This window comes from Hyperolius riggenbachi, chromosome 4 (genome assembly GCF_040937935.1).
Source record: "Hyperolius riggenbachi isolate aHypRig1 chromosome 4, aHypRig1.pri, whole genome shotgun sequence".
Taxonomy (NCBI): domain Eukaryota; kingdom Metazoa; phylum Chordata; class Amphibia; order Anura; family Hyperoliidae; genus Hyperolius; species Hyperolius riggenbachi.
In genome coordinates this window covers 128283253-128309864 of record NC_090649.1, presented here as the reverse complement: position 1 = coordinate 128309864, position 26612 = coordinate 128283253, and the positions used below count along the sequence as shown (strand labels likewise).

At 45.4% G+C, this 26612-nt stretch overlaps 2 protein-coding genes across 7 annotated transcripts in view; one reads left to right on the top strand and one right to left on the bottom strand.

Annotated features, from left to right (window-relative positions):
* Positions 1-522: 522 nt before the first annotated feature.
* Positions 523-25517, bottom strand: DTYMK (deoxythymidylate kinase). Of its 3 annotated transcripts, XM_068280610.1 has the most exons (6): positions 23980-24712; positions 20127-20235; positions 18004-18094; positions 14881-15078; positions 10201-10302; positions 523-663 (listed from the first exon to the last, which is right to left on the bottom strand). In XM_068280610.1, the coding sequence occupies exons 1-5, from the start codon at positions 24107-24109 to the stop codon at positions 10228-10230; spliced, it is 603 nt and encodes a 200-aa protein (XP_068136711.1). In that variant the 5' UTR covers positions 24110-24712; the 3' UTR covers positions 523-663; positions 10201-10227. The 3 variants fall into 3 exon arrangements, with proteins under 3 accessions (XP_068136711.1, XP_068136712.1, XP_068136710.1); XM_068280611.1 differs by lacking the exons at positions 10201-10302; positions 23980-24712 and adding an exon at positions 25448-25517; XM_068280609.1 differs by lacking the exon at positions 10201-10302.
* ING5 (inhibitor of growth family member 5) overlaps positions 24335-26612 on the top strand; it is an 85829-nt gene continuing 83551 nt past the window's right edge. For all 4 annotated transcript variants that reach the window (XM_068280607.1, XM_068280606.1, XM_068280608.1 and 1 more), the window contains exon 1: positions 24335-24568. In XM_068280607.1, the coding sequence (XP_068136708.1) occupies positions 24532-24568 (37 nt within the window). In that variant the 5' untranslated portion in view covers positions 24335-24531. The remainder of the gene's footprint in view (positions 24569-26612) is intronic.

Sequence of the window (26612 nt, the reverse complement as noted above, 5' to 3'; positions counted from 1 at the left end):
TCCAGATATGGCGAAGTGGTTAATATACAATCACTTAAAACAAAAAAAAACAGACTGCCAGCACTGATCGCTGGGGCCCGTTGTCGGGAGTGGGTGCTCATGCAAGCTCCCATCAAATCTAGTTCCTCATGAGATGATGCATATATGCATCGCGGAGGAATGAGAAAGCAGCGGCCCACCGCCATTCTGAGTTAGGCAGTCTGCAGCAGGAGAATTCATATGTTCCTGTTAACTGTTGGAGCACTGTTTGACACCATACACTTACATGGAATACCCTTTGCTTATTTGGGTGCAGCAGACCGGGTTTGTATTTGACATCTGATAGTCTGCTCTCGAGTGTTTAATTTTAACTCTGAATATTCAAATTTGGGTATTAAAGATAAGCTGTGTTTTTCAGTTTTGGTCAGGAACCAGTCCGACGAAGGCTTTTTATAAGTCGAAAGGTCACTGTTTATCCATCTCTAAGTTAGCCAATAAATGGTACCATCCTGATTCAAAACTTCTAAAGATTAGCACGACACCCCATTTTTTTTTTTTTTAATCATGGTCAGATTCAGTCCAAAGCTTTCCAATTGGTTGATCCTTGGATTCCTGTATAATTTCTTCACTCAGCTGTCGGATAGCATGATGAACATCATCCATACTCTTTGCTGCATCCACCACCTGATGGTAAACAAACCTTGCAGTCAGTACAATACAGCACATTATCCTTCAAGTGGAACAACCACCACAATCTCTAGTTTTGTATAAATTGCAATGCTTACATTTAGTTTGCTGCCGTGTCACTAACTTTCAGCTCTAATGCTAGGCACACACCATGCAAATTCCCATCCGATCGATGGCCTGAACTTATAATTTCCGACATGTCTGATCTGCTCCCGATCAACAATGGGATCAATTTTGTGCAGTACCGATTCAAAAACCCATCCAGTTATCAATTGGGAGCCAATAAGACATGCCAGAAATTATTGGTGTAACCAATCGATGGGGACGGGAAAGTTCAAATTCAAATGTTTTGCTCATCAGGACTCATTCAGCTGACCTGAACTCAGAACTTCCTCTGCTCTAAAGGATAAGCAACAGTATAACCAGCTTTACAGGAAAAATGTATTGGTTGCAGCGCACAGAACTCCTGCAATAAGTCTACAGTGTGTACTTGCTTCCATGGAAGCAGACACTTTCATTGAAGCAGACAGAGTTTTAATGTCCTGTGTTTACAAATTAGCTGAGGGTGCCAAATTTCTATGCAGGCAGTTTAGAGATGAAATTACAATTGTGATTAGGAAAAAAAGCAGAACCTATCTGCACCCAGGTCAAAACTCAATGAGTCAAAAATATAAAAATAATTTCATTTATTGATATGCATTAAAACATGTATATAAAAAAACATACAAATGAGGGTCTGAGTATCTGGACAGCTGAGGGAAAAACAATTGATGTTATAACATTCTAGCAATATAACTTCTTTGCACATGCTGGCAGCATGTGAATCACCATTAGTTCAACAAACATGATTCATGGAGGCTATGGAAAAAAAGGGAGAGTCCTTAATGGTCATGCCAGAGTGCAGAATGATATGCAGCTAGCTTGTAGTTCCTGTCCATAAGCAGGCAACTGCAAATACTTAGAGGTGTAGAGATGCAGAAAATGATGCTCGGCTGAATTATAGTTCCTGTCTTCAAGCAGGCAACCATAAATATGCGGGATGCATATAAGAAGAACACTGATGCAGCTTGATGTGGTACTGTCCTGCAAAATTCCTATTTACAGGCTGAACAAAATGAGCAGATAGAGCAAAATAATCAGCGTTTTAAGTTCCTGTCCAAAAGCAGGCAACCACTGTATGATGGAAAGTTCAAGCCTGATGATGTCAAAAAGAGGATATATTTGTGTGCACAAGCCTGAGTATAGTTGACAACGTCAGTGGCAAGCTGACCTCTTTATTCCTGTCCAAAAGCAGGCAATAGTGTAGTAGTGATGGTAGGTTACTCTAACAAGGAAATAGCATGGCAGTATCCGCATAGTGTACCACAGTATATACCATGGAGGATTCTCCTTGCATCATGAAGACATAGTAGCATCCATAGGATCAGTGCAATCAGCAGGGCTCAATATGAGTGAGAAATATATGCAGTCCCAATGTGAGGCAAAGCAAGGCCTCAATATGCATTAGATGATATGCTTACGTTTCCTCTCCTCAGTATGAATGTCCTCCGAAAATATGTGCAAAAGGGTGCAAGATGGTGAATGACTCTAGAAGGTAGTAGAACATCCTCTCAGCTGCCCAGACCTTGTCTACCGGTTTCGCCGAATTGTTCGGCTCATCAGGACACAGACCGCCAGGTAGGTATGCCAGAGACTGTCTCCATGCGCCTTAAATGGCGTCTACGCCGAGGCCCAGCCCGCATCACTTCCGTAGATGCGGCTTCTGCGTCTCAGCGTGGTCCGTCCTCCCGGAACTGACGCTCGTGCGCATGCCCAGTGCGCTTCGCGTCGTTCCGGGCGGTAGCCTGGCAACAAGGGGGAGAAGGACAAAAGAGCCGGATAATCTGTCCAGCTCTGCCCGTCTCCCTGCCAGGCTAAGCGTCAGACCTGAGCGCACCATGGGGCAAGTAGGAAAAAGAAGGGAAGACTGTAACAAAGGGAAATGGGGGACATATAAGGACATGCCACCAGGCTGCATCCACGTCCGGCGCAACGGACTCTTAAAGGGGACAGCTCTGTTTAAAAAAAACCACGGAATTTCAAAACAAACAATTACATTATACCGTATATATTTAAATAGCCTCAAAGTTATAATTAACCTGAAACTATAACCAAAATATCATAGTGAAACCTATTCTTAGTAGAAAGAAAGAAACCTCTTGATTTCAAGCAATAATTGAAAGTTACCAAAAAATACAAATAATAAATAGTAATGGGGAATGGCGGCACAAACGAACAGCGCCGTCACCCCATCCAGGAAGCTGCCAGTGGCCCCCAAGCCCCCCCAAAAAGACATGCAGGGGGGGAGAGAGATAGTCCCATCCAACCACCCCATATCCCCCCTCACATCACATATCCACTGAATCACACACTGTACAAATGAAATATAGCCCTCATAAGAATGGGGCATATTTTAGATTGTCATTAAGTCCTGGAACCTGAGTGGCCTTCAGATTATAAATCCAACGACACTCACGTTGTGTTAGGATTTTGTCGAAATCGCCTCCTCTCAGGGGTGGATGTATCCTGTCCACCGCACTGAAGGATATGCGATTAGTAGGGTTAAGTTCACATGCTATGACATGTCTTGCGACCGGTGAGCCTAGATTATGGCTCTCCACATCGTTTACATGTTCATAAATGCGACGACGTAAGTTTCTGGTTGTCTTGCCTATATAGAAGGCGTCGCACCTGCACCAAAGTACATATACGACGCCCTCTGTGGCACAATTGATGAAATGTTTAATTTGAACAGTTCTGTTGACATGTCGGAAAAAATTCGATCGGCCCACTTTGATGTAAGGACACTGGTTGCAGGAACCACACCTGTAGACTCCCCAATCAGTGCAAGAATCCCCGCGTTGACTACCCTGATAATGGCTTCTAACCAATTTGTTTGCGATAGTAGGAGCTTTCCGATAGGTCACTTTTGGTTTGTCTGTTACACACTGGCGAATCCTCACATCATCAGTCAGGACATGCCAGTGTCTCTTTAGGATTTTATAAAATTGATCTTGTTGTTTATTGTATTTAGTGATAAGAGGAACAGTATCAAGAAAACTGTTTCCCCTCTTCGATTTTTTCTGGGCTATAAGAGTATCTCGGTCCGAATTGACCGCTCTCTTATATGCCCTTTTGATGCTGGATCTAGAATAACCTCTAGTTTCAAATCTTGAGCCTAACTCTGATGCCTCCGACTTGAAATCCTCCAAGTTTGAGCAGTTTCTCCTGGCTCTCAGGTACTGGCCTACAGGTATACTGCTAATGAGATGCGCAGGATGAAAGCTTCCCGCATGCAATATTGTATTGGATGCGGTCGGCTTTCGGTAGAGTTTTGTAGTGATGGTGCCATCATTCTCCACTCCTATAAGAAGATCCAGGAAGGGCAATGATGAGGCATCATAGGTACATGTTAATTTCAAATTCAGCCTGTTGGAGTTCAGTATCTGCACGAACTCCAGCAGTAATTCCTCGCCTCCTGTCCACAACATAAATATGTCGTCAATGTACCTGTGCCACACATCAATGTGGCACAGGTACTCGACAATGTCGTCATTAGAAAAAATGTCCGCCTCCCAGCCCTCCAGGTACAGGTTAGCGTACGACGGGGCACACGTGGTCCCCATCGCAGTCCCCTGCACCTGGAGGTAGTGGGAGGTACCGAACACAAAATGGTTATGCGTAAGCAAAAACTCCAAGAGCTGGAGCAGGAAAAAGGAATGTTCCCTTTCCGTACAGGGCAGAGTGTCCAGATATTTGGCCACAGTGCGAAGTCCCCCAACATGTGGGATACTAGAATACAGGGCCTCAACGTCCAGTGCAACCAGGAGGGCCCCAGGCGGCGCACACACCCCATCAAGGACCCGCAGCATATGTGAGGTGTCCTGTACATAAGAGGACAGAGTTTGTACGTGTTTCTGCAAATGAGAGTCCAGATATTTACTAATATTTTCGGTCAGAGAGCCACAGGCCGATATAATCGGTCTGCCTGGGGGGTGAACAAGAGACTTGTGCACCTTAGGCAGTGCATAGAATGTAGGTATTACTGGATCTTTCACTTTGAGAAAGGCTGCTGTTTGGGACGAAATTGTCCCTTGATACGCTGCACAGTCGATGATGGAGAACAGCGCCGCCTGGTCCCTCAGCACACTGGACGCAGAGGCCCTAGAGTACCATTCTTTATTTCTTAAAATCCGTAAACACATTTCCTCATACTGTGTGTTATCCATGACCACGATGTTGCCCCCCTTGTCGGAGGGCTTCACCGTGATCTCGGTCATTTGGGACAATTCCTGTAACGCTCTCAGCTGAGTAGCTGTAAGGTTATCACCTCCTTTTTGAATATGTATGGAGTCCAGGTCCTTCAGTACCATTTCCACAAACACACTAACTCTGGGACTAGCAGATAAAGAAGGAAAATATCGTGATTTATTTTTAAATTTGTTTTTATCTCTATCACAATCAAGTTGGATAGGGTCAAGTTGTTCCTCAGGGATATAACCCTCTTCCCATAGGGCCGTAAGGTCTCGAAGGGCCCTATAATCTTTTTTAGTGAAATCAGACCAATCACGAATGGCACCCCCTAGGGGTGCCTCTTCCCTTTGCATATGTTGTAGTCTCAATATTATTTTTCAGGCAAATAGATTCAAGTCCTTTGCGCATTCAAATTTGTCAATATTAGTAGAAGGTGAAGGGTAACCCAGACCGGGGGACCACCGGCAGCCACTCCAGAATATAATCAAAGAAAAAATCTCTTTCCTTCCAACAAGAACATATATTTTGTACGTGGAATATGGTGGGTGAATAGTTTTGAGATAGGCATAGGTCAAAAAGACCTGAAGGATAAGAGATTGTATAAACGATTCATCCAACACCAATCCACTCCCAACCATACAAACATACAATCCCAATCACACCCCTAATCCATCCACTAAAAGAAAAGAAATGACATCACCGCCCCCAGCAGGAATAACGGATTCTTCCGGTCGTCCTGATGTTTTTTTAGGAGATCCGGAAGACACAGAAAAAGGAAGAGGAAGAGACCCCAAAAAAACAAAATTAAAATCAGACACCCACACGACAAAACACCACTCCTCCACATTCCAGTCAGGCCTCCAAGAAAATGAACATGGATCAATACTTACACCCCAAAAAATAGTCAGTGATCCAGAAGATCACCCCAATACAGTGATAAACCTGAGTCATGTTCCCCTTACTAGTGAACAAATTGATGTATTATCTCTAGGTTTGGGGTTTTCCCTGTCTACTAATATTGACAAATTTGAATGCGCAAAGGACTTGAATCTATTTGCCCGAAAAATAATATTGAGACTACAACATATGCAAAGGGAAGAGGCACCCCTAGGGGGTGCCATTCGTGATTGGTATGATTTCACTAAAAAAGATTATAGGGCCCTTCGAGACCTTACGGCCCTATGGGAAGAGGGTTATATCCCTGAGGAACAACTTGACCCTATCCAACTTGATTGTGATAGAGATAAAAACAAATTTAAAAATAAATCACGATATTTTCCTTCTTTATCTGCTAGTCCCAGAGTTAGTGTGTTTGTGGAAATGGTACTGAAGGACCTGGACTCCATACATATTCAAAAAGGAGGTGATAACCTTACAGCTACTCAGCTGAGAGCGTTACAGGAATTGTCCCAAATGACCGAGATCACGGTGAAGCCCTCCGACAAGGGGGGCAACATCGTGGTCATGGATAACACACAGTATGAGGAAATGTGTTTACGGATTTTAAGAAATAAAGAATGGTACTCTAGGGCCTCTGCGTCCAGTGTGCTGAGGGACCAGGCGGCGCTGTTCTCCATCATCGACTGTGCAGCGTATCAAGGGACAATTTCGTCCCAAACAGCAGCCTTTCTCAAAGTGAAAGATCCAGTAATACCTACATTCTATGCACTGCCTAAGGTGCACAAGTCTCTTGTTCACCCCCCAGGCAGACCGATTATATCGGCCTGTGGCTCTCTGACCGAAAATATTAGTAAATATCTGGACTCTCATTTGCAGAAACACGTACAAACTCTGTCCTCTTATGTACAGGACACCTCACATATGCTGCGGGTCCTTGATGGGGTGTGTGCGCCGCCTGGGGCCTTCCTGGTTGCACTGGACGTTGAGGCCCTGTATTCTAGTATCCCACATGTTGGGGGACTTCGCACTGTGGCCAAATATCTGGACACTCTGCCCTGTACGGAAAGGGAACATTCCTTTTTCCTGCTCCAGCTCTTGGAGTTTTTGCTTACGCATAACCATTTTGTGTTCGGTACCTCCCACTACCTCCAGGTGCAGGGGACTGCGATGGGGACCACGTGTGCCCCGTCGTACGCTAACCTGTACCTGGGGGGCTGGGAGGCGGACATTTTTTCTAATGACGACATTGTCGAGTACCTGTGCCACATTGATGTGTGGCACAGGTACATTGACGACATATTTATGTTGTGGACAGGAGGCGAGGAATTACTGCTGGAGTTCGTGCAGATACTGAACTCCAACAGGCTGAATTTGAAATTAACATGTACCTATGATGCCTCATCATTGCCCTTCCTGGATCTTCTTATAGGAGTGGAGAATGATGGCACCATCACTACAAAACTCTACCGAAAGCCGACCGCATCCAATACAATATTGCATGCGGGAAGCTTTCATCCTGCGCATCTCATTAGCAGTATACCTGTAGGCCAGTACCTGAGAGCCAGGAGAAACTGCTCAAACTTGGAGGATTTCAAGTCGGAGGCATCAGAGTTAGGCTCAAGATTTGAAACTAGAGGTTATTCTAGATCCAGCATCAAAAGGGCATATAAGAGAGCGGTCAATTCGGACCGAGATACTCTTATAGCCCAGAAAAAAATCGAAGAGGGGAAACAGTTTTCTTGATACTGTTCCTCTTATCACTAAACACAATAAACAACAAGATCAATTTTATAAAATCCTAAAGAGACACTGGCATGTCCTGACTGATGATGTGAGGATTCGCCAGTGTGTAACAGACAAACCAAAAGTGACCTATCGGAAAGCTCCTACTATCGCAAACAAATTGGTTAGAAGCCATTATCAGGGTAGTCAACGCGGGGATTCTTGCACTGATTGGGGAGTCTACAGGTGTGGTTCCTGCAACCAGTGTCCTTACATCAAAGTGGGCCGATCGAATTTTTTCCGACATGTCAACAGAACTGTTCAAATTAAACATTTCATCAATTGTGCCACAGAGGGCGTCGTATATGTACTTTGGTGCAGGTGCGACGCCTTCTATATAGGCAAGACAACCAGAAACTTACGTCGTCGCATTTATGAACATGTAAACGATGTGGAGAGCCATAATCTAGGCTCACCGGTCGCAAGACATGTCATAGCATGTGAACTTAATTCTACTAATCGCATATCCTTCAGTGCGGTGGACAGGATACATCCACCCCTGAGAGGAGGCGATTTCGACAAAATCCTAACACAACGTGAGTGTCGTTGGATTTATAATCTGAAGGCCACTCAGGTTCCAGGACTTAATGACAATCTAAAATATGCCCCATTCTTATGAGGGCTATATTTCATTTGTACAGTGTGTGATTCAGTGGATATGTGATGTGAGGGGGGATATGGGGTGGTTGGATGGGACTATCTCTCTCCCCCCCTGCATGTCTTTTTGGGGGGGCTTGGGGGCCACTGGCAGCTTCCTGGATGGGGTGACGGCGCTGTTCGTTTGTGCCGCCATTCCCCATTACTATTTATTATTTGTATTTTTTGGTAACTTTCAATTATTGCTTGAAATCAAGAGGTTTCTTTCTTTCTACTAAGAATAGGTTTCACTATGATATTTTGGTTATAGTTTCAGGTTAATTATAACTTTGAGGCTATTTAAATATATACGGTATAATGTAATTGTTTGTTTTGAAATTCCGTGGTTTTTTTTAAATAGAGCTGTCCCCTTTAAGAGTCCGTTGCGCCGGACGTGGATGCAGCCTGGTGGCATGTCCTTATATGTCCCCCATTTCCCTTTGTTACAGTCTTCCCTTCTTTTTCCTACTTGCCCCATGGTGCGCTCAGGTCTGACGTTTAGCCTGGCAGGGAGACGGGCAGAGCTGGACAGATTATCCGGCTCTTTTGTCCTTCTCCCCCTTGTTGCCAGGCTACCGCCCGGAACGACGCGAAGCGCACTGGGCATGCGCACGAGCGTCAGTTCCGGGAGGACGTACCACGCTGAGACGCAGAAGCCGCATCTACGGAAGTGATGCGGGCTGGGCCTCGGCGTAGACGCCATTTAAGGCGCATGGAGACACTCTCTGGCATACCTACCTGGCGGTCTGTGTCCTGATGAGCCGAACAATTCGGCGAAACCGGTAGACAAGGTCTGGGCAGCTGAGAGGATGTTCTACTACCTTCTAGAGTCATTCACCATCTTGCACCCTTTTGCACATATTTTCGGAGGACATTCATACTGAGGAGAGGAAACGTAAGCATATCATCTAATGCATATTGAGGCCTTGCTTTGCCTCACATTGGGACTGCATATATTTCTCACTCATATTGAGCCCTGCTGATTGCACTGATCCTATGGATGCTACTATGTCTTCATGATGCAAGGAGAATCCTCCATGGTATATACTGTGGTACACTATGCGGATACTGCCATGCTATTTCCTTGTTAGAGTAACCTACCATCACTACTACACTATTGCCTGCTTTTGGTCAGGAATAAAGAGGTCAGCTTGCCACTGACGTTGTCAACTATACTCAGGCTTGTGCACACAAATATATCCTCTTTTTGACATCATCAGGCTTGAACTTTCCATCATACAGTGGTTGCCTGCTTTTGGACAGGAACTTAAAACGCTGATTATTTTGCTCTATCTGCTCATTTTGTTCAGCCTGTAAATAGGAATTTTGCAGGACAGTACCACATCAAGCTGCATCAGTGTTCTTCTTATATGCATCCCGCATATTTATGGTTGCCTGCTTGAAGACAGGAACTATAATTCAGCCGAGCATCATTTTCTGCATCTCTACACCTCTAAGTATTTGCAGTTGCCTGCTTATGGACAGGAACTACAAGCTAGCTGCATATCAATCTGCACTCTGGCATGACCATTAAGGACTCTCCCTTTTTTTCCATAGCCTCCATGAATCATGTTTGTTGAACTAATGGTGATTCACATGCTGCCAGCATGTGCAAAGAAGTTATATTGCTAGAATGTTATAACATCAATTGTTTTTCCCTCAGCTGTCCAGATACTCAGACCCTCATTTGTATGTTTTTTTATATACATGTTTTAATGCATATCAATAAATGAAATTATTTTTATATTTTTGACTCATTGAGTTTTGACCTGGGTGCAGATAGGTTCTGCTTTTTTTCCTTGCTAAATTTCAACCCAAGTCACTCTGAGTCATATAGACTTTTCTATGTATGTTTGTATGGTTGGGAGTGGATTGGTGTTGGATGAATCGTTTATACAATCTCTTACAATTGTGATTACTTACAGCTGAGGGGGGAATTAAACAGGCTCTTCACTCTAAAAACAAACCAGGTGGAATAATCTGTGTTTTCCTTTCTCCTGTGCATGAGTTCAGGTCCACTTTAACCTATTAACAGTCAATTTAATTAGTGGGTGGAAAGCAGCTGTTCAAGGCCAATTTATATTGGTGCATTTTATTTTCTTATTCATGACATATCCTTGCTGTTTAGTAGCACACTTAGGCCTCTTTCAGACAATCCCGAACTGCACATTTGCCAAAAACAGAGAAGTTAACTGGCTTCCCTTAAATGGGCCCTAGACTATCATACATACACTCACCTAAAGGATTATTATTAGGAACACCATACCAATACGGTGTTCCCCCCCCCCCCCCTTTCGCTTTCAGAACTGCCTTAATTCTATGTGGCATTGATTCAACAAGGTGCTGAAAGCATCTTGCAGTTGGAGATTTGTGGGATGCACATCCAGGGCACGAAGCTCCCGTTCCATCACATCCCAAAGATGCTCTATTGGGTTGAGATCTGGTGACTGTGGGGGCCATTTTAGTACAGTGAACTCATTGTCATGTTCAAGAAACTAATTTGAAAGGATTCAAGCTTTGTGACATGGTGCATTATCCTGCTGGAAGTAGCCATCAGATGATGGGTACATGGTGGTCATGAATCAAACAATGCTCAGGTAGCCCGTGGCATGTAAACGATGCCCAACTTGCACTAAGGAGCCTTAAGTGTGCCAAGAAAACATCCCCCACACCATTACACCACCAGTCTGCACAGTGGTAACAAGGCATGATGGATCCATGTTATGCCGTTTCCCCCAAATTCTGACTATCGAGACTCATCAGACCAGGCAACATTTTTCCAGTCTTTAACTGTCCAATTTTGGTGAGCTCGTGCAAATTGTAGCCTCTTTTTCCTATTTGTAGTGGAGATGAGTGGTACCCAGTGGGGTCTTCTGCTGTTGTAGCCCATCCGCCTCAAGGTTGTGCGTGTTGTGGCTTCACAAATGCTTTGCTGCATACCTCTGTTGTAACCAGTGGTTATTTCAGTCAACCTTGCTCTTCTATCAGCTTGAATCCGTCGGCCCATTCTCTTCTGACCTCTAGCATCAACAAGGCATTTTCACCAACAGGACTGCTGCATACTGGATGTTTTTCCCTTTTCGCACCATGCTTTGTAAACCCTATAAATGGTTGTGTGTGAAAATCCCAGTAACTGAGCAGATTGTGAAATACTCAGATCGGCCCCTCTGGTACAAACAACCATGCCACACTCAAAATTGCTTAAAATCACCTTTCCTATTCTGACATTCAGGCCTGGTGCACACCAAAAACCGCTAGCAGATCCGCAAAATGCTAGCAGATTTTGAAACGCTTTTTTAATTTTTCTATGGTGTTTTGCGGATTGCTGCTGCGGTATTCAGTATAGTAGATTTCATATATTGTTACAGTAAAGCTGTTACTGAACAGCTTCTGTAACAAAAACGCCTGCAAAACCGCTCTGAAGTGCCATTTTTCAGAGCGGTTTGCGTTTTTCCTATACTTAACATTGAGGCAGAAACGCATCCGAAATCCAAAAAATGCCTCACCCCGGCATTTTTTTTGTTTCTGCAAAACGCCTCCTGCTCTGGTGTGCACCACCCCATTGAGATACATTGACCAAGCAGATCCGCAGCTGCAAGCGGATCTGAAACCGCCCAAAAAGCCGCTCGGTGTGCACCAGCCCTCAGTTTGGAGTTGAGGAGATTGTCTTGACCTGGACCACACCCCTAAATGCATTGAAGCAACTGTCATGTGAGTGGTTGATTAGATAATTGCATTAATGAGAAATTGAACAGGTGTTCCTAATAATTTAGGTGAGTGTACACTAAATCCTAGGTTCTCAACATGCGGTACGCGTACCCCAAGGGGTACTTCTGATGGTTCCAGGGGGTACTCATGCTTGATATACTTAACAAAGTATAACAAATTTAGAGTTTTAGAAAATGATAAATCTTACATAAACACCACCAAATTAGTATTTTAGCTAATTAAAAGCAACAGTAAATGCTTGGAAATTGTTTAGAACCAATTATTATGTACTACGTTTAAATATTTATTTGTCAAGGGGTACTTGTGATAAGGTTTACCATTCTAGGGGGTACTTGGCGAGTACAAGCTTTTAAAAGGGGTACATACCAATAAAATGTTGAGAAACACTGCACTAAATGATACATACAGTGGGATGCGAAAGTTTAAGCAACCTTGTTAATAGTCGTGATTTTCCGATTTCTATATCGTTGGTTTTTAGAATAAAAAAAAATGTCAGTTAAATATATCACATAGAAGACACACACAGCGATATTTGAGAAGTGAAATGAATTTTATTGGCTTTACAGAAAGTGTGCAATACATAAAATTAGGCAGGTGCATAAATTTGGCCATGGTTGTCATTTTATGGATTCCAAAACCTTTAGAACTAATTATTGGAACTCAAATTGGCTTGGTAAGCTCAGTGACCTCTGACCTACTTACACAGGTGAATCCAAGGTGAAACCAAGAGTATAGAAAGGGGGGGGGGAGGTCATTTGTAAGTTTCCCTCTTTCAATTTTCTCTGAAGAGTAGCAACATGGGGGTCTCAAAACAACTGTCAAATGACCTGAAGACAGATTGGTCACCATCATGGTTTAGGGGAAGCATACAGAAAGCTGTCTCAGATTTCAGCTGACCACAGGCTCAGTTCAAGTTAAGGCTCGAAGTGGCAGACCAAGAAAAATCCCGGATAGACAGAAGCAATGAATGGTGAGAACAGTCAGAGTCAACCCACAGACCAGCACCAAAGACCTACAACATCATCTTGCTGGAGGTGGAGTCACTGTGCATCGTTCAAACACTTGGCGCACTTTACACAAGGAGATGCTGTATGCGAGAGTGATGCAGAGGAAGCCCACAGCACAAACAGAGCAGCTTGTGCTAAAGCACATTTGGACAAGCCAGCTTCATGTTGGAATAAGGTGCTGTGGACTGATGAGTTATTTGGGCGTAACAAGGGGCGTTATGCATGGAGGAAAAACAGCATTCCAAGAAAACCACCTGCTACCTACAGTAAAATATGGTGGTGGTTCCATCATGCTGTGGGGCTGTGTGGCCAGTGCAGGGACTGGGAATCTTGTAAAAGCTGAGGGACACAGATTCCATTCAGTATCAGCAGATTCTGGAGACCAATGTCCAGGAATCCGTGACAAAGCTGAAGCTTTAAACAAGACAATGACCCTAAACACTGCTCAAAAGCCACCAAGGTATTCATGCAAAGGAACAAGTACAACGTTCTGGAATGGCCATCTCAGTCCCCAGACCTGAATGTAATTGAAAATCTGCGGTGAGTTAAAAAGAGCTGTCCATGCTTGGAAGCCATCAAACCTGAATGAACTAGAGATGTTTTGTAAAGAGGAATAATCCAAAATACTTTCAACCAGAATCCAGACTCTCATTGGAACCTATAGAAAGCGTTTAGCGGCTGTAATTTCTGCAAAAGGAGAATCTACTAAATATTGATTTCATTTATTTTTTGTGGTGCCCAAATGTATGCACCTGCCTAATTTTGTTTAACCTCCTTAGCGGTAACCCCGTGCTGGACACAGGGTAAGCCGCCGGAGGGTGCCGCTCAGGCCCTGCTGGGCCGATTTACATAATTTTTTTTGCTACACGCAGCTAGCACTTTGCTAGCTGCGTGTGCATAGCGATCGCCGCCGCCACCCGCCGATTCGCCGCACCCCCCCCCCCCACGAGACCCCTGCGCTGCCTGGCCAATCAGTGCCAGGCAGCGCTGAGGGGTGGATCGGGACACCCGCTGACGTCAGGACGTCGATGACGTCATCACGATCGTCGCCATGGCGACGGGGAAGCCCATACAGGGAATCCCGTTCAGAACGGGATTCCCTGCAGGGTAAAAGCGCCGGCGGCGATCAGAGGGGTGGGAGGGATAGCGAAGGGAGGGGGGGGGGGGGGGGAAGCATGTAGCTAGCGCTAGGCTAGCTACATGCTTTTAAAAAAAAAAGTAAAAAAAAAAGTGCTGCACTGCCCCCTGGCGGATTTATTGTACCGCCAAGGGGGCTAAACAATTATTGCACACTTTATGTAAATCCAATAAACTTTTTCACTTCTCAAATATCACTGTGTGCGTCTCCTATACAATATATTTAACTGACATTTTTTTATCGTAACAGCCAATGATTTATACAGGAAAATCATGACGATTAACAAGGTTGCCTAAACTTTCTCATCCCACTGTACATAGACATAGGACTATGGCAGGAATTAGAATGTGAGTAAGTGACAAGACTAAATACTGCTATATAAATGCTAAATAATAGTTGCTTTGGGTAACTGCATTTCTACAATAGCCTTAAAATGCAACATCAGCTAAACTTTCAGCTACTTGAGTGGATATCTGCCATGGTTACAAATCTAAATAGCATTTTAAAATTGTTTTGTCAGCTCTGGTGGTCAAAGCTGAAGATTGTCTTAGAAAAAAAAAAAAAAAAAAAAAAAAGTGTTCAAAACATGGAATTCTCTGCTACACAATAAGGTTAGGTTACAATGTGGAGAGGCCTACCTTACTAGTGGTAGATCAACTGTAACTAGTACAAAAGTGGTTGGTGTCAGTTGTCTGGGAGGCATTGATGTATTCAGGTATCAATTTTTACCTTCCAGTTAAGAGACGTGTCCTCCATAAGTTCTGCATAACGTTTCTCCACCCTCTCCTGAAAAGCACTCGTCTCATAGCGCTCATTCCCAAAACCCCCACGTTGTGCAGCCGCCTCAGGACTTATTTTCAAAAAAAGAACAAGGTCTGGCTTTGGAAGCCCTACATCAGGCTGCTTACACCAGTGCAGGGAAAAGTCCTATATAAAAAAAAAAAAAAAAAGCAAGCTTGACTGACATTTTGTAATAAAACAATGATATCTCAGATTCAGAAGAATAATGGTAGCCATACAGCTAGAGATTACTGGCAGATTTGACCAAAAGATAAATCTCTTTCTGATCAAAACTGATTAGAGATCTGTTGGCTGCCCATACACAGCTTGCAGATTCCAGATCAATTTCAGCATGAAATCTCTCAGGAATAGGTCGGGTACACCACGTCGCCGCTGCCATTTACACATTACCTGTCCTGTGTCGCTGTGCCAATCAGTTTTTGAATCCACTGCCCTTCCATTAGCTGTATACACGCCGCTGACATGGCGCATGTGTGACGTCACACATGCGCTGCGTGCTATGCGGTGGGTATATAGTTAACAGAGGAGCGGCGGATTCGGAAGACGGAAGGACACAGCGACACAGGACAGGTACTGTATAAATACACACGTCCAGTTATACACTGGGGGAACAGTGCTGGGGGTTTGTTGCTCTTACATATATCCCTCCCCGTTACCACCATGCACCTGACCACCCATTATGGTCTGAAATCTCGCAGCATGTCTGTGCGACTTGCTCGGCCCGAAAACGGTCACATCATCAATCGGGCATGCACTTGGCGGCACCGATTTTCATCCACTTCAATTATTAAATTTGGATGTCGATTGGCCAAGTCGATAGATGTATGGCCACCTTTACAGTTTATGCAGTAGCATCTTATAAATGCAGTCAGAACTTAACATTGCATGAAGAAAATGACCCTGAGAAAAACGGGTCAAATCAAAACTAGCCAGTGAACCATGTATTCAGGGAAATCACAAGCAGAAAAAATGCACACCACCACACACAAAAAAACAAACAAAAAAAAAACAACTTGTTACTCAGACAGGGATAGACGGCGCCAACACCTCACCCCTGGCACACCCCCTCCCGGATCCATGAAGTCTTCCAACTATGACAACTGGAGGTTGGCTGCTGCAATGCCGACATGAAACTGCTTGAATCAACTGCTTAGGGAAATCTGAAAAGTGGAATGGCGCCTAGAGATGAGGGGAAAAAAAAAAATACATACCTGGGGCTTCCCCCGGACTGATCACTTCCTCAGCGCCATCTTCTGCCTCCTGGATATTCCATAAGGGCCCCCGTATCTTCGGTAGTTGGGGCTTACTGCATATGCGCGCCAAAGCCATCGGGAGCTCTCTGCTCTGTACTCTCCTGGCCGCGGAAGTGATATGGGAGAGCACATGCAGCAGCACTGCGCCGACTGGCCAAAGATACTGGGAGCCCTTACGGAAGAACCAGGAGGTGGAGTACGGCGCTAAGGGAGAAATTAGGCTGGAGGAAGCCCCATGTATGTGAATTTTTTTTTCTCATCTCAGGTACACTTTAAAGCAATCCTGTAGTGAGGGTTGTGGAGACGGCCAAATGTATCCCATTTTAAAATTGCCAGTTTCCTGGCTGTTGTGTAGATCAGAGTTCCCCAACCCTGTCCTCAAGGCCCAACAACAGTACATGTTTTGCAGAAAACCATAAACATTCACAGGTGAGGTAATTAGTGTCTCAGCAGAGCGGATTAACTGCCTCTGTGGATTTACACAAATCATGCACTGTTGGTGGGCCTTGAGGACAAGGTTGGGGAACACTGGTAGATCATGCCTTATTCTGTAGATCACGTCTAACACTTTAGCCCCTGACACAATAGGAGTATTTCGACATCAGGTACCTTTAAAGGGGAACTGAAGTAAGAGGTATACGGAGGCTGCCATATTTATTTCCTTTTAATCAATACCAGTTGCCTGGCAGCCCTGCTGGTCTATTTCTCTGCAGTAGTATCTGAATAACACCAGAAACAAGCATGCAGCTAGTCTTGTCAGATCTGACTTTAAAGTGAACCTAAAGTCAAAGGAAAAAAACTAGATTTACTCACCTGGGGCTTCCCTCAGCCCCCTGTAGCCGATCGGTGCCCTCGCAGCCCCGCTCTGACGCTCCAGGACACGCCGGCGAAAACTTCCGGTTTGGCCGTCACCGGCCGACAGGCATGGGAACGCAAGTGATTCTTCGCGATCCCAGCCTGTATATTGCCCCCCTATGCTGCTATTGCGACCTCCTGGCCGCAATAGCAGCATAGGGGGTGATATACAGGCTGGGAACGCGAAGAATCACTCGCGTTCCCATGCCTGTCGGCCGGTGACGGCCAAACCGGAAGTGTTCGCCGGCGGGTCCTGGAGCGTCAGAGCGGGGCTGCGAGGGCACCGATCGGCTACAGGGGGCTGAGGGAAGCCCCAGGTGAGTAAATCTAGTTTTTTTCCTTTGACTTTAGGTTCACTTTAAAGTCTGAAACACCTGATCTGCTGCATGCTTGTTCAGGGGCTATGGCTAATAGTATTAGAGGCGGAGGATCAGCAGGGCTGCCAGGCAACTGGTATTGCTTAAAAGGAAATAAACATGGCAGCCTCCATATACCTCTCTCTTCAGTTCCCCTTTAAAGGCTGTCCATATTAGTCACATGCTTGTTTCAGACACTATCCAAAAGGATTAGCCCAACTGCCAGGCAATTTGTATTTTTCAAAAGGAAAATAATTTCAGGTTTGATATCGTTCTCACTTTATAGTGAAAAAGGTGGGGAGTTAAGAAGTTTAATAAACTAGGGATGCGTGGTTCTGAACATTTCTAAAGTACACACGCCCAACAATTCTCCTAGCCTCAACTGCTGCGCACAGCTATTTGGGGGCACAATCAAATGTATCCAGTTACACTTACAAACTTTTAGGGAAACCAACAGTCATTCTCACATATATGAAGGAAGGCTATGTAGTAAAACGTTTCTCAGAATTCTTATAGCCCCCCCCCAATAAATGTGTTGAGAACCCAGGAAGCAGATGATGATATACAGTAAACTACTGTAAGCTTACCTCTTTTGAACTTGTAAATGCTACCCCAGAAAATGCATATCGATCAACCACAAGCGTGACACCATTTCTAAGCTTCTCCTTTATCATGGGCCTAAAAAAAACAAACAAAAAAAACAAAGCACATATTCACCAAGAAGCAAGTCCGTTCACACGGAGGTACAATGCATACATGAAGTGTCATATTCAAGAGCAATGAAATTGAACAGAAAGCAATGTGCACAGCACACAGTAGAGGTGTGTTGCTTTAGGTCTCTGCTTCTTGCACCTCAGTACAGTACGAGAGAAAGCTACATTAAAACTTAATGGGGACACATTAGCACATAATACAGGTGGAACATGAAAGTACATAGATATCCCTAAATATGTATTATGGCCTTTATACCATTTATAGATCAAACTTAGCCTTACCAGCTGGGGGAGGGAAAAAAATTAAAAAGTGAGAACTTAAAGAGGAACTCCAGTGAACATTTTACTGTTGGCAAGTGATGTAGCTGCTGCATGGTTTTTGGCAGTTGGAAACAGCTGTAAACAGCCATTTCCCACAAAAGTTTGAACTTTTCTTGTGGGAGGGGTTACACCACAATATCAGTCATACATCGCCCCCTGATGTTCTGTTTGTGAGAAGGAATAGATTTATCATGTAAAAGGGGGTATCAGCTACTGATTGGGATGAAGTTCAATTTTTGGTCGTAGTGTCTCTAACAGCATGTGATTTAAAGGACACCTGAAGTGAGAAGGATATGGATGTTGCCATATTGATTTCATTAAGTAATGCCAGTTGATTGACTATCCTGCCGATACACTGCCTCTAATACTTTTAGCCATAGACACTGAACAAGCATGCAGCAGATCATACAATACAGCAGTCAAACAGATCAGCAGGACTGCCATGCAACTGTTCTTGTTTAAAAGTAAATAAATATGGCAGCCTGCATATACTTCTCACTTAACCTCCTTAGCGGTAACCCCGTGTGTGACACGGGGTAAGCCGCCGGAGGGTGCCGCTCAGGCCCTGCTGGGCCGATTTGCTTAATTTTTTTTTTGCTGGACGCAGCTAGCACTTTGCTAGCTGCGCCAGCACCCCGATCGCCGCCGCCGCGCGCCCGATCGCCGCTATCCGGTGCGGCGCGCGGCCCCCCCCCCCCCAGACCCCGAGCGCTGCCTGGCCAATCAGTGCCAGGCAGCGCCGAGGGGTGGATCGGGTCTCCCAATGACGTCCCGACGTCGCTGACGTCGGTGACGTCATGGCGACGGGGGAAGCCCTCCAGGAAATCCCGTTCTTTGAACGGGATTTCCTGATCGCCTATCGCCGGAGGCGATCGGCGGGGCTGGGGGGATGCCGCTGAGCAGCGGCTATCATGTAGCGAGCCCTCGGCTCGCTACATGATAAAAAAAAAAAAAATTAAAAAAAACTGTTGCGCTTCCCCCTGGCGGTATTTTTCATACCGCCAAGGGGGTTAAGGTTCCCTTAGTGTACCTGAGATGGCCATCAGGGATGTATTTATACTTGCCTGGGACTTCCTCCAGCCCCATGAGCTCCCTCGCCATCACCTCTGGTCACTCCGTTATCTTCTAATCCTCTCCGGTAATCTGGCCAGTCCCTCGCACGCTGTGCTCCCATCCTCAGGAGTGTTCTGCGCCTGCACAGTCCTACTGCGCAGGACACACCTGGCTGCAGGAGCGCAACGAGTAGTGCGTGCAAAACCGAGCCGTGCGTGCGCAGGAGGCCAGCCGGATTACCGGAGTGAGTTACAAGATAACGGAGCGACCAGAGGACTGTGAGGGAGCCCACAAACCTCATGGGGCTGAAGGAAGCCCCAAATAAGAATAAATACAACCCTGATGGCCATCTCAGGTTCAGCTGTTTGGTTTTGTGTTATCTCAGCCCCATGCGAAGATTCCTTTTTTAACATGGCCTGTGCTGGAGTTAATGCTCCATCTCTGTACCACCCACTGGCTCATCCTCCACATAAAGCATGATGCATGACAAGGAGCAGAGCAGTAGGTCTGTACAGTGTTTCTTTCTAAGCTGCCATCCAAAATATCCGCAACAATCTTTTCCTCCAACTATCACTGAATACGTAGCGTTAGATACCTGTTTTGTATATTTCCAGTGTACTTACACTTGCTCCCAGCGGTTAGCAGAGAACAGCAGATGAACAGTGTGGTCCTCAAGATTACTTTTCTTTTCAAGATATGAGCCAACAAGGCGTCCTATTTCAGTTGTCCGCTCTATCAAATCATGGAACACAAAATGCAAAAAGTGTCAGTTAATGTAGGGAACAAAAAACCTCTCCAGGTTATATATAGCCTAGGCTATTTAGATCCAGGCCATGCTCCTCTTCTTGCATAAGCACAGTGGCCCTGCACAGTAGGCATGCTCATGCAGGTGCAGCATGGCCACACTCATGTAAAAAGCACAGCCTGGATATTCCAGAGGGTCTCAGTGAGTCGTTTTTGGGTTGTGGAAGGAACCCACACAGACACAGGGAGAATATAAACTCCTTGCAAATGTTGCCTTGGCTGGGATTCGAACCAGAACCCAGCACTGCAAGGCAAGAGTGCTATCCACTATGCCACCGTACTGCCCAAAACAAGCAAAGGTAAATATAATTTCCATCTTGCTAATGCTGGGCATACATGGTTAGATCCGGCGGCTCGATTAGCCGCCAGATCGACTCCCACCGCGTCCCCCCGGATCAATTCCCGCTTCTCCCCGTGGGGGCTTCCTTATCTTCCGCTCCATTCCCCTCTATTGTCCGCGAGCAGGGAATCGATCTTCGCGGTGATCAGACCTATCGGATATCAATCGAGCCATCAGCGGCTTGATTGATAAGGCAGTGTCGACCCGTGTATGCCCAGCATTAAAGTAGAAGGTATTTGCAACAGTTTAGCTTTAAATGAGCAAGTCTCTGGGTCTTCGAGGAAGCAAGCGCGCGAAACGTCTGTCAGGCCGCCATTTATCTGTCTGGGTATGTTTACAGTGGGATGAAATAAAGCAGTGTATGCATTGCAACTTATCTGGTGCCCAGATCGCTCCTCCTTTAAGATTACATCAAGGCTGTGGAGTTGAAGCAATTTTGGGGACCTGGAGTCAGTTTTCATTAAGGGCCCTTTCCCACTAGAGCGATTGCGATATTGCAAAATCGCTAGGGTTTGCTAAATAACATAGGAATTGCGGTAGGTAATTTCCACTACCACGATTTTTACAAAAGCGCGATCGCGCCACGGTGCGATTTTTGCCGAGATTTTACTATGCAGTGCATAGTAAAATCACACTCATCGGGGGGAAAAAATGTACTTTGCTGAACCGCAATCGCTAGCATTTATCGAAACACTAGCGATTGCTAGTGGAAAAGGGCCCTAACTGCAGAGTCAGAGGATTTTTGTACCAAATCCTTAGTTCTGGTAAGTATTAGACTAAGGAGTCTGAGTAATTTTGGGCACCTGGAGTCAGTGGTTTCAAATACTGAGGAGTCTGAGACGGATGATTTTTGTACTGACTCCACAGCCCTGGATCAAATGAGCAATTGTTTCCCATGATGCATCAAATATGCAAATCATCTCTTCATGCCTCTGATTGCCAGACACATCCAGAACCTTTGGTTTATTGTAAGCCTATAGCTTATACATTTTACAAAGCCACATCAATCCAACATGCATACAGCCTGTTTCTGGCATGGATTGATATAGTTGTATGGGATAAGGCTTGGACCAGTACTGCAAGGTACCCAGATAGATCATGGTGAGCATAGATATTTTCAATTTCCCTATAATGATTTCTGCTGGGACTCCTAAACTAGTGCCATGCTGCTCTCTCGCCTCCTGCCAGTAAGCCCCACGCCTCCCTGTCAGTGATGCCAGGGCTGGAGAGGCAGCTGTTTGAAGCTGCTATGGTCAGGTGAGTGACTGTTGCCGCAGCCTGTGCTGAATAACTGCAGTGCTGCAATATCTCCCCACCCAGCTATCCCATTACCTGAACCTCCCCAGCCACTAATCACAGCCTCCACTTAGAAACCTCAGTTCACCCACCCTCAGTCATTCTTACTTGCACCCCCCCCCCCCCCCCCACAGCCTAACTTGCCTTCCCCCTACCCAGCAACTTAATCTGCCTCTCTTCACCCACCACTTTCACCTGCAAACCCCCCTTGCCCAGCACCTTTAACAGCATTCCCCACCGAGCACCCTCATCTGCCTCCCCCACATCAGCTGCTGCTGTGCCTGGAGAATGACAGTTGAAATAAAGATCAGAGGGGGAGGGGGGTGACACAGAAGGGAGAGTGGAGTGAGACACAAGGGGCTATACACACAAATGCACGTGTGGTAAATTCCCAACTGAAATAAGACCATCTTGACAGTCACAAAATTTTACACATGGTTATTTACTGAAAAAATGTATGCATGGTTTTCCCACATACGTAAAAAGTGCAGCAAAAGTCAGTAATTCCCCCCCAAAAAAAATCAAAATTCAAACAAAAAGAGGCACATAATTTCGGACTTAACTACTGATTTTATATCACCTAGCAGTACTTGGGTGATATAGTTCACTTCCCATTGACTTAAATGGAGTCTGGAGCCTTGAGCACTGTGTTTGCTGGACTTAAAAATGTTTTATTCATTTTTATTTTTTTTTTACACGTTTTCTTTATGCCACTTTTTTTATGCATGGTTACTACATAATTATGCATGTTTCTCCAATTTTTTTACGCATTGTTCCTGAATGCAGAGAAAGTGTAATTTTTTTAGTGAATGTGGAAAATATGCAGAAATGATCACTGGCGGTAGTATAGCAGTCAAAAATCTCTTACCGCATGTGTGATTGTGAATAGAGCCCAAGGTGATTAGTGGAGGGGAGAAGGAGAGCAGAGGGGGGCACAGGTCTACCACGGTGGCAACTGAACCCTGCTCATTACCTCATGGCTTGGGGGGGGTAGTTGGATGGACCCAGGGCAGGATCATCCACAAGGCAACCTAGGCAAGTGCATAGTTGGTAGCAAGGGGCCCACCTGCCATCTTCTTTGACCTCTCTCCACTTTAGCTTACCAAAAGGGGGCTCCAAATCTACTACCTTGTCTAGGGCCCCATTACATCTTAAAGGGAATGTCCAAGCAAAATAAAAAAAAATGAGTTTCACTTACCGGGGGCTTCTACCAGCCCCATGCAGCCATCCTGTGCCCTCGTAGTAACTCACTGTTGCTCCAGTCCCCCGCTGGCAGCTTGCCGACCTCGGAGGTCGGCGGGACGCATTGCGTACATTTTTACGCATTCCTGCTAGTGCAGGAACATTAACACATACATTTTTACGCATTACTGGTTCAATGCGTAGAAATTTACGCATTGAACCAGTAACGCGTAAAAATGTATGCGTTAATTTTCCTGCACTATCGGGAATGCGTAAAAATGTACGCAATGTGTCCCGCCGACCTCCGAGGTCAGGAAGCTGCCAGCGGGGGACTGGAGCAACAGTGAGTGACTACGAGGGCACAGGATGGCTGCATGGGGCTGGTAGAAGCCCCCGGGAAGTGAAACTCATTTTTTTATTTTGCTTGAACCTTCCCTTTAAACCTCCCTGGTGTTCAATTTTCCCATGATTTCTGTGCAAACAGTGATAACATTTATTTTTAAAACTTTTTTTCCTGTAACTTGCCAAAATGTGTCAACCAAGGATCTAGTATACAGTGCAGGAGAGTATTGATGTGTATGCACGTTTATACTGTTCACAGCATGTTTTTTTGGATGGACATTTCTGTCCATACCGCTAGGGAGGTTAATCCATCTCTGGATGGACCTGAATTGTGATGCGGGGTACTTGGGTAAAAAAAAAAAAGTTGACTGATCTTCGAATCTAGAGGGTAGCTGGTTGTGAACATTAGGGAATTTGTGTGTATGTCATTGACCATTTCCCACCACTTTTCATCACGAGCCAGATGCTAACAAAGCTTTATTATAAAGTCCCCCTCTCCCTACCATCCTTACCTGGAAAGCGCAGGCCCTCCGCCTGGTAACCCCGCTCTTTTAGTGCTTCCACCAGCCGCCTTGCCTGAGTGCTCTTCCCTGCCCTATCAGCCCCTTCCAGCACAATTAGCGCGCCACGCCAACCAGCCATTTCTATACTTCTACCAGCCACCCGGACGCGCCAAATACTGTACGAGGGAGAAAATTAAAGTCACCGCCCTTTGTAACCCAATCAAACCCTCACATGCTTCCGCCCAATCACATGACAGCAGGAAACTTCCGCTGCTCATCTAATGGAATTTTCGTAGACACCACCTCACCGGAGATTAGATCTCGACCAATAAAGGGCAACCCCGTACAGAGAACCTACCAATCAGCAAGCAACATCTCTCAGTACGTAGGCGGCGTCGAAGGCAAACCAGCTCTAGCTGGCAACAAGCGCGCGGCAGCTCATGAATATTAATCAAGCAGCCAACCAACCCATCACGCCGAAAGCGCGCTGCTCATGAATAATCCAGCAAGCAGTTGAGCGGGATTGAGGTCTGACAGAGGAAACGGGCGGACTTTGTGAAAATGGCGACTGCGATGTACCTAGAGCACTACCTGGACAGTGAGTGTGGGGTTACGTGAGGGGAACTACCAGGGTAGATGGGGTTGTTATCGAGCGGCGCGGCGAGGATTGTAATAAGAATCGGCCGAGCGTGTAATTAAACTGCGTCACTAGTCCGCGAACGCGCTCTCACATATTGGAGGGCTACGCGATGACGTAGTGTGTTACGTAACTTCATTTTGATCACTGAAACTTTATTTATAAACTTGAATTTTTTTCCTCGAAAGTGTTAACGAATAAAAAATTGGTACTTGTGTATTATCCCGTCTAGCAGGACAGCTCGTCCGTTAGACAGGCTTAAAAAGTCTGCACTGTGTTTCTTTAGCAGCTGATTCATCACAGATCAGCTGCTCTGTTTGTTCTGCACGCCTAATGACTTAACGAGCTGAAAGACGTTTGTGCTGGGTGAAAGGAGAGGGTGTCCCGTGAATTTCTATCACATCTTAATTAGCCACTTAGCTAGAAAGCAGTTCCTTTGACACGAAGGCTCTGAAGTCCGTCCTCCTCCCTCCTCTCAATGGGCTTCAGATGGCTTTTTGATCCTTTTTTTCACACAAAACAAACGCCAAACCCCCCTCAAAGGACGGAGACATGAAAGCGCCCGGGCCGCCCCGCTGTCACGAGGAAAGCTGTGTTATTAGCCCCTCTAGCAGAACGGCTCGGGAGCAGGAGCTGATCTGTGGTGAATCAGCTGATCAGGTAACAGAGTGCAGACTTTTTCAGCCTGTCTAGCTGGTGCTCACACAATCCTTACTAGGCATATGTGTGTAATATTGTGAGTGTACAAAGAAGCATTTCATACTCTACTATAAGAAAACACATTTTGTCTCGAGCAGAGTATTACAGCAATCATTAACATTGAAAGATCTACATTTTTACCTTTACATTGACTCATGATTTATTGCTCTCCTTTCACCCAGCACAAACGTCTTTCAGCTCGTTAAGTCATTAGTCATAGGCGTGCAAAACAAACAGAGCAGCTGATCTGTGATGAATCAGTTGCTAAAGAAACACAGTGCAGACTTTTTAAGCCTGTCTAACGGACGAGCTGTCCTGCTAGACGGGATAATACACAAGTACCAAAAAATTTTAAGTGCAGGGGTGCTTTTGGCAACAGCTACTAATTCGTGGCATTTATCTAATGTATGGTCTGCTGCACATTGCTCAACTACTTGCTAGGTTTTAGCTTTTTCTGTTGCAGCTTGTGTAATTACACAGGGCAGTGTAATGTTAGATAGTGCTGCTGCCTCCTAATAATGCTTTTTCTATGTGCATATGTAAGAAATAAACTCTAAAATTGCACACTAAGACCTTTGGCTTGGGCATGGTGCTTGCTTCAGCTACCATCTCAGCTTGGTGCTAGTCTACTTGAGATGACCCAGCAGGAAAGCTCATTGGGAAATTTCGCTTACGTAATTGGGTGGACAGCACCCTTGAACTTTTAGGTATCGAATAGGTGGTGGTAAACTATGCCCTCACTAGTGATGGGAATTCCGGCTCTTCTGAATCGGCTCCCATTAAAGAGCCGGCTCTTCATTAATATCACTAGACACCACTCAGAATCGGAGTAAAAGCCCTGCCCCCGTCTCCTTGACAACCCCAGACTGCTTCCCTGACTGGGGCAATCCCTCCTGCTACTGCTCTGCTGCGCCCCATTCACTCCTACAAGCTGGAAGAGGAGGACTACATCTCCCAGCATGCCTCAGCGCCCTTTATTACAGAGCAAATCAGAGCTCTGTGGGGCGGCTGAGGCATCGGCTCTTTTAAAACTGAGAGCCGGTTCTTGTCGTTCGCAGCAAAGAGCCAGCTCGTTCGCGAACGACCCATCACTAGCCCTCACTATTGCAATTTATTTATATAGTGCCGACATATTACGCAGCGCTGTACAGAGTATATTGTCTTGGCACTAACTGTCCTTCAGAGGGGCTCACAATCTATTCCCTACCACAGTCATATGTCTATGTATGTATTGTGTAGTGCATGATGTATTATAGTCTTCTAGGGCCAATTTTAGGGGAAAGCCAATTAACTTATCTGTATGTTT